The 8,779-nt window shown below is 37.3% G+C and overlaps 1 protein-coding gene across 1 annotated transcript; it reads right to left on the bottom strand.

Moving 5' to 3' along the window:
- Positions 1-409: 409 nt before the first annotated feature.
- On the bottom strand, positions 410-3,403 carry LOC131328396 (uncharacterized). The gene is made up of 4 exons (XM_058361343.1): positions 2,368-3,403; positions 1,077-1,913; positions 616-725; positions 410-484 (listed from the first exon to the last, which is right to left on the bottom strand). Exons 1-4 carry the CDS (start codon positions 3,401-3,403, stop codon positions 410-412), a joined length of 2,058 nt encoding a protein of 685 aa, XP_058217326.1.
- Positions 3,404-8,779: the final 5,376 nt, after the last annotated feature.

The raw sequence follows: 8,779 nt of genomic DNA, 5'->3' as shown, positions 1-8,779 counted from the left end.
GTCCATATATTCTTGAATGACAAGCCCAGAACATGGTCAATAGAAGAATGGAAAAGCAACCAGCTAATGCAAGGAATGGCAGCTTAGGCATATACTTTTGCTCAAGAATTAAAGTTTTTTTGTCCATACCAAGGTGTACATATTTTTTTGGTGTCCGGTGGTAAACTGTTATCCTCAAACCGGACGACAAGGGTTATGAAGTAGAATTAGTCTGTACATGTAATGACAAGCCCAGAACATGGTCAACAGAAGAATGGAAAAGCAAGCAGCTAATGCATGGATTGGCAATTTAGGCATATACTCGGCTCCAAACAATTGGAATTTTCCATACCAATAGTTGTACATATTTTTTGTTGTCCAAACAATTCGACCACAATGGTTATGATCTTTACTGAAGTAGAATTAATCTTTATATCTCTAGTTTTTCATTTGTAAAATTATTCTCACTAGGCATCCACCTGACCATATCTGGAATGTCTTGCCCCTATACAAGACATACCACCAACAGATATACCCAAATGAAAGTCAATTACAAAGTGCATTCTGGACAATGATGAAAATCATATGTATGGTTTGAGGGAAATCTTTCAGATACACTAACGCAGCAATAGATACAGACATACCACCAACAGATATACCGACATACACATATAGATACACCAATATACCAACATAAAGACAAACAGATACACCAACATAAAAAAGATACACATATACCAATATACCTTTTTAAAACAGATACGGTTATACCAACATTCAATTAGATACACAAAATGACTGCAGTAAATGAACCACCTCGATTTATATCCAAATGAAAGTCAATTACAAAGTATATCTAGAAAACGTAAGAATAGCAATTAAAGAATCATCAATCAACGGCCTCTTTGCAAGTCCTCCTGTTGTGTTTGCCTAACTTCCCACACCTCCCGCACAACATTTGCCTTACTTTCTCACCCCTTGATCGGATTCTCCCAACTTTTGGCCTCCCACGTGGCCTCCTCATTTTAGAAGGAAGAATGATGGTAAATTCTTTCGTGATCACGGAGCTCCAAGAGTGGGGACCGGGTTTATAGTACCTTCATACGACAATTGGAAAGCCTCAATAGTATAATAAGGATCAATATAATCGTACATTTGTTTTTCTGTCTTTTGAATAACTGTAACAGCATGCACACATGGAAAAAGATGAAGTTGCCAACGACAGCACGTGCATGTCCTCTTCTTAAGATCAACCACAACAGTTGGCTGAGAAAAAACCTCAAAAATATCATCGTTTGCTGCTGCCACATGCCAAGTTCGACCTTTATTGAAACGGTCAATCAACTTTTTCTCCATTACAGGACAAACATAGCTGCTCCACTTGTTTGATAGTAGTCTTCTGTTACACATCTGCTCCATGATTAGCACCCTTACCTTATCAACCAACTCACATATTGGCAAATGACGGAATTTAAGAATCTGGTTGTTAAATGACTCAGCTGCATTTGAAGTCATTTCACCATATCGTCTACCTTCAAAGTACACGTTTGCCCATCTCTCAAGCGGATATGACTCAACAAAATTCTTTGCACTCGCTCCACCAACAGTACATAGCTCTTCAAGAGCCTTGGCGAAAGTTATCACAGTAGGACCATGTGCGCAATCATTGAAAAGATTGACTACTTTCTCCCTAAACCCATTTGAGAGTCGACCTGAAAGCTTATCCCTAAGGTTTCCCTTCAAATGCTGCAAGCAGTAAGAGTGATAACCAGTTGGGAAAACTGTAGGCACATACTTTACAAGACCTGAGTGACGATCCGTAAAGAACATAAGAGGCCGAGAACACGTAATAACTGTTGACAGCTTCTCCAAAAACCATTGCCAATTTGCCTCTGTCTCAGAGTCAACAACACCGATAGCAAGAGGAAATAATCCTACTCTAACAAAAGGCAACAACAAAAAACAATATCAACTGTATCAACAACAGATATACCAAACAAAAAGACAGATACACAGATATATCAACAAAACCAATATGTCAAAAGACTAAGCGATACAACAAAATCAACAAAAGATACACGAACATGCTGACAGAGATACTAAGAGACTAAAAGATAAAACAAGCAACAACAAAAAAAAAAGATTATCAACTGTTTGAACAACAGATATACCAAAACAAAGAGACGGATATACCAACAAAACCTAATCCTTCAACAAAAGCAAACAACAAAATACATTATCAACTGCATCAACTACAGATATACCAAAACAAAGAGACAGATACACAGATATACCAATAAAACCAACATGTCAACAGATACACGAACATGCTGACAGAGATACCAAGAGACTAACAGATACAACAAGCAACAAAAAATAGTAACTAACCTTGATCGGCATCCTTTCCTATAGCTGAGAGAAGCGTTCCTTTGTATCTCCCCTTCAAAAAGGTACCATCAACAGCCAAAATAGGACGACAATAGTTGAAGCCTTTAATGCATGCATCAAACGCCAGGAAAAACCTTATAAACCGATTAGTTTCATTGCAATATTCCACATCCATAACAGTCCTCGGGTTTTTCTCCTTTAATTCCTCAGCATACCAGCGGAGTTTGTCAAAAGATAATTGAAAATCACCAAATAGCTCCTTATTTGCTTTCTCAACTGCTAACCATGCATGGTAATAACCAATCAAACAACCATATCGTCCCTCAAAATGTTTCAAACACTCTATCGGTGTATAAGATGGCTTCGAACGAACCTCCTCAACAATTTTTTTGGCAATAATTTTTGAGGTCATCCGAGAATTTTTTGAACTAAAAAACGTACCAATACAATTGTGCTCTTTGTGAAACTCCCTAATAACAAAAAAATTATTCGATCTTTCTAAAGTTGCGTGAATAAACCATGTACAACCATCCAGCTTCTTACAGCACTCGGCCATTACTCTTGATCTATCATTTTTCAGATATTTATACTTGAAACCAACTTCAACGGCATATTTAGACAAACAAGCCTTAAAATCATCTACACCATCTCTGAACTCTTGACCAACACACTTAAGCAAATTAACCCAATCGGCTGAAAGACGCACTGTCTCATGATGAGGACAAAATTCATCAAGCGGATCTTCTTCCTCTCCTTGAAAAGTACTACACTCACCATATTCAAAACTTCTAACACATTCACCCAAACTTTTACCGCATTCAATGGTAGAAGAAGAAATAACCCCAACAGATACATCAACACAAGTCACACCAAATGCAGCAGCTAATGCAATCATGTTACAAAAGTATTCATCATTGTCCAGAATGCAATTATGATGGTCAGCGACAGCATAAAAAAGCTCAAAACTATCCAAATTCTGCCACTTTTTATGAATGCTTTCCACCAGATCATTGAAACCAAAACCTCTTGTAGCCATGACAACTAGAATAACTTCACCATATTTGCACATCAATATAACCGAAAAAGCCATTGAAATAGAGTAATCCTACTCTGCAAAAACAAATAGAAAACAAAGGTATAACAGGACAAATATAAACGCATATACCAAACAAAACAGAGAGACAAAGGGACACAGATACACGAACATGCTGACAGATACAGAACAAAAACATGCAGAAACACAGAGAGACTAACAGATACAAACATGCCAACAAAATCACGCTGATAGATACAGATACAAATACAGCATACGAACAAAAACAACATGACAGATACACAGAAAGACTAACAGATACAAATATGCCAATACACAAATGATCATTGTGCCAGTAAATCAACAAACAGCATTACCGAACAATGACAGCTTGCAAAACTCCAAAAAATAGTACAATTACAAATCGCACAAACTCAAAACTGAGTCAAAATCGCACAAACTCGAAACTAAACCATAACTTGCAAAAAAATCAACAACGAGAGAGAGAGAGAGAGAGAGAGAGAGAGAGAGAGAGAGAGAGAGAGAGAGAGAGAGAGAGAGACGTACCTGATAGAGATCAAGAGAGAGAGATCCAGAGAGAGATCCAGAGAGATCGAGAGAGAGATCCAAAGAGAGAGAGAGAGATGATCGCCAGCCCTAGTGTTCAACGCGCCATTTGAAAAACAGCGCGCGATTGGAATGTAAATTGACCCCAGTTTTAAATACAAAAGGCTAAAATAATAAATTCAAGGATCTTAGACTTCAAATTAAACAATATAATGGACCAAGTCCAGCACGGTAAAAAAAGCTGGGCTAGAATCCAAATGGGATGGTCCAAAATGAACTGTAGATCAATTTGCTGAAACCAAAAAAAAACACCTGGGGGCCTCGGCCATCCCAGCCCCTTAATGGCTCCACCATTGATCAATGGCTTAAACCCACTTAAAAAATGTTGCTGACACAGACTGAAGGACAAAGTTACATATCGAAATGCAAGGACAGCTCTAGAATTTAGGTTCAACTACAAAATATATATAATAAATATGTATGCATTATTTATCTTAGATAACACGATTTTTTTATAGTAAAAAATTAATTAGTCTTAAATTTGGCGGCAAAATTCTTATTTTCTCACCAAAAGGTAATCTTTCGTCAAAAAAATTTGTATTTCCTCGCCAAATATTACATTTTTTTGTGAGGAAAGAGGACTTGACAAAATATGGGTCTACTTGTCAATAGGAGTATCGATCCTGTAAGAAATTTGGATTTCGTCATTAAATTTTGTTGTAAAAGTACTCTTTTTTATTGTAGTATGTAGGAGTATTATTGATACCACGGCGTATTTGCAAGGACGGACCCAAGTGGGATCTCGTGGGGGCACGGACCCAAGTGTGTGTATATATATCCAATTTATTATTTTACCGGCGAAAAATGTGTTGATTAAGTAACTATAAATGTACAAGTTAAGTTTACTAATTTGTGTGCCTTCACTAATGCAAATTTCTGAACCCATTACTGAGTATTTGATGTTAGAGCCGCCCAAGTTCAATGGCCATGCCAAGATGGAATTACTTTTGGTTTTCTCTACTTTTTATCAGCAAAACGAAACGAAGTTGTATTGGTAATTCTCTCTTGACCTTTGTTCAATATCCTTGTAGAGCAAGAAAGTAACCACGACCAACGGTCTATACACGGCTCTCTCTCTCTCTCTCTCTCTCTCTCTCTCTCTCTCTCTCTCTCTCTCTATATATATATATATATATATATTTCAACAATGCACTGCATTGGCACTAATTAATATGGAATTTTTTTTAGTGCAGAGTGGGTACCACGTGGTGCCCGCTCGGCGCATCCAAGCCATCCATTACGTTTTTGGATGGCTCGGATTTAGAGAAAAAAAAAATGAGAGAGAAAGTGTTGGGGTAAGAGGAGAAAGGGTTTTAATCCGAGTCATCCAATAGTGTATTGGATAGCCCGAATGTGCAGAACAGGTACCACATGGGATATATCCACCCGACAAAGAAAATTTTCTCATGAATTAATACAGTGTTTGGCGGCTGTTTTTCACTTTCTTTAATCCCCGTGGACTATTTGAGAAGTGACTGCGATCAAGGGCCGGGTTAATATCCTGCATGATTACTCTCATAAGTGATTTGTTTTTAAAATGTTTCAACACACAGCTCCTATTTGTGAAAAATATGTCTATTGTTTGAGTGAGGTGGTGTTCCAACTAACCTTCTTTTTTAAAAAGTATTTTTTCTTCAATTTTTAAATTCAAATATAATAAAAATGAAAAATAATTTTTTGATTTTTTTTACACCGTATAAAAGATCTTAATGAAATCTATCAAACAAGATCTACCGTCAAATCGAACCCCTACACTTACTTATAACCGCACTCTCCTTTTTGTTTTTTGGTGGTATAGAAATTTACAAAGATGTCCTTTCAAATGTGAAAAGATACACAAATGAAAGGTTAATTTTTTAAATTCACCCCATAAGAGAATAAAAAGAGAGTGATTATTATAAAAAAATAGACGAATTATCATCAGTTAATACGTACATTCTTTTTTCAATCAATAAGTCTACACTTACCGACCCATTTCCCCGATTTTTTTCCCGACGCTGACGTGGCGGTGGGCCCCACGCCAGTAGCTGCCCAGGAAAAAAGAAAAAACCCGCTGAAATTCTAATTTTCCCCCCAAAACAGACCATTTCCCCCAAAGCCCCAAACCCACCCATCTAGAAAACCAACGAACAGAGAGAAAGAGGAGGAGGAGGACCACCGGCGACACCCACCACCACCGTCTACCACCACGACCACCGGCTCCACCTCCGGCGATCAACCCTTCACGAAAATTGCAACACCACAAGCACCGACACCACGAGCACCATTTGTGTACATCTACAAGTCTCCATTTTTTTAATGCTTGTTATCATTCTTGTTGAACTTCTCTTCTAATTCAATGAATTAGTACTGTTTTAGGATTCCGTTGTCCTTTTGGACAGAATATTGATAATTTCACATTCGCTAAATTAAGGTCCTTATTGATAAATCGATGATTTTTTGTTGCAAATTTTTAATTTCTGACTTTACAAAACTGCTTTTCAATCCTTGGATTTGAGAGTATATTTTTTGTCATTTTGGTTAAGTGTTTGAAGAACTTTGATCTATGTCTTTGATGGCTATTTTTTGTGGGACTCTTGTAGACTTGTAGTGATGAACAATGGGAATTTTGATGGTTATTTTTTGTGGATTTAGCCTATAGAATGAATAATGGGCTTGTTTGGAATGATGGAATTAGCAGTTTTTCATTAAGCCTAAGATTGATACCGGAGCCCGATGGTGGCGTAAGTACGAGATTTGTGGTGGCTTGAAAGTGAGAGATTTTAGATGCCTTAATTGGTGTATCAATTTGAGTTTAATTTTTAGTTGTGAAGACTTGGCATTAACCCACAGAAATTGGTGTATCAATATGAGTTTATTTTAACTGTGAAGACTTAGCATTAATCCTAAAAGGCTAAAACCAATTCTTCATTTTATTTAATCTAGCGGTTCCTGTTTAACTGAAATTAGAGTCGGTTTTCTGTCTAACTGAAATTAGAGATTTTGTTTAACTGAAATTATTGATGCCTATTGGTGAAATTTTTGATTTTGTTGTGAAAATGATGCATGACTTGGCCGTCTTTTTTTGTCTAATGAAGTTGTTATTGATTTGGTGTCCTATCTTGTGATAATACTTATCGACCTTAGTTAATTGTTCAACATGTAGGTGATGTTTCCAATGTCGCCAAATTCTATTCCTTCGACAATGCCTCCACGATCATCGAATCAAGATGAGATAGATTCTAATGAGAAAGAGGAGGTATGAAATGGATACAATGAAGATGAAGACGATGTATCGAGTGGTTCTTCAAAAAAGGAGTGTGATGAGATATGTACTAATGAAGATGGAAAAGAGGAAACAGAAAATTTTGAAGATAGAGTTGAGCAACCGAATGAGGGAATGATATTCGACACACCAAATGATGCTTATCTATATTACTCAAGATATGCTAAAGAAAATGGGTTTGCTGTGGCTAAAAGAACTAGCAAGAAGGGAAGAGATGGAAACTTAAGGAATGTTACTTTTCAATGTTGTCGCGGTGGAAAGGCAAAGGTCAAAACAACCAATCCGGTCAAACCACGGCCACAAACAAAAATTGAGTGTCCAGCACGTCTTAATTTTGCTATATGTCCGGATGGAAAGTGGAGGTTAAATCGGGTTGCCTTGGAGCACAATCATGAATATAGCCCAGGAAAGTCCAAGTTTTACAAAAGCAATAGGGTTCTTGATGAACATGTGAAAAGAAAGCTCGTATTGAATGATAAAGCTGGGATTCCATTGTATAAGACTTATGACTCACTTCAGATTCAGGCGGGGGGACATGATAACCTTCAATATAATCAGAAGGATTGCCGAAATTATTTGAATACTAAGCGACATAAATTACTTGTTGAAGGAGATGCTGAGGCGATGCATAGTTATTTCATGAAGATGAAAGCTGACAATTCTGACTTCTTTTTTGCCATGGATTTGGATGATAAGGGTCGATTGATGAATGTATTCTAGGCTGATGCAAGGAGTAGGGCGGCTTGTAAGGAATTTGGTGATGTTGTGACATTTGACACAACATACTTGGTAAACAAGTATGACATGCCTTTTGCTCCATTTGTAGGCGTCAATCATCATGGTCAATCGGTATTATTGGGATGTGGACTCATATCTCATGAAGACACCAAGTCATTCTCATGGTTATTTAAGACTTGGATGACGTGCATGTGGGGTTGTGCTCCTAAAGCAATTATTACCGATCAATGTATGGCCATGAAGAATGCTATAGAAGACGTATTTCCTAACACCCGACACCGGTGGTGCATATGGCATATCTTGAAAAAGGTGCCAGAAAAGTTAGGAAAGTACGATGCGTATAAATCAATTTCACCTTCTTTGCACAGTGTGGTTTATGATTCACTTACAAAAGATGAATTTGAGGATGCTTGGGAGGTGTTTATCAAAAAGTACGAACTTCAAGATAATGAATGGTTACATGGGTTGTACTTAGAGAGGAACCGATGGGTGCTGGCTTTTGTGAAAGATGTATTTTGGGCGGGAATGTCATCCACACAAAGAAGTGAGAGCATGAATTCTTATTTTGACGATTACATCAATTCGAAAACGACCTTGAAGCAATTTGTCGAGCAATATAAGAATGCATTGGCGAGAAAGGTAGACAATGAAAAAAATGAAGATACGAAAAGTTCGCAATCTTACATCCCATGCATAATTGAAGATGGGTTAGAGAATCAATTTCAAAGTGCTTACACGAATGCGAAGGC

Source organism: Rhododendron vialii, chromosome 6a (genome assembly GCF_030253575.1).
Source record: "Rhododendron vialii isolate Sample 1 chromosome 6a, ASM3025357v1".
In the NCBI taxonomy this organism is placed as follows: domain Eukaryota; kingdom Viridiplantae; phylum Streptophyta; class Magnoliopsida; order Ericales; family Ericaceae; genus Rhododendron; species Rhododendron vialii.
Note: the sequence above shows the minus strand (reverse complement) of the source record. Positions and strands in the feature narration are given on the sequence as shown.

Bases quoted from the DNA above. Each gene is read 5' to 3' on its own strand.
- LOC131328396 (XM_058361343.1), bottom strand. From the start codon at position 3,403: ATGGCTACAAGAGGTTTTGGTTTCAATGATCTGGTGGAAAGCATTCAT. The intron at 1,914-2,367 runs GTTAGTTACTAT...TTGTTAGAGTAG, and splicing joins AGGAAAGGATGCCGATCAAG to GATTATTTCCTCTTGCTATC. The intron at 485-615 runs GTATCTATTGCT...TGTCTTGTATAG, and splicing joins TATCTGTTGGTGGTATGTCT to GGGCAAGACATTCCAGATAT.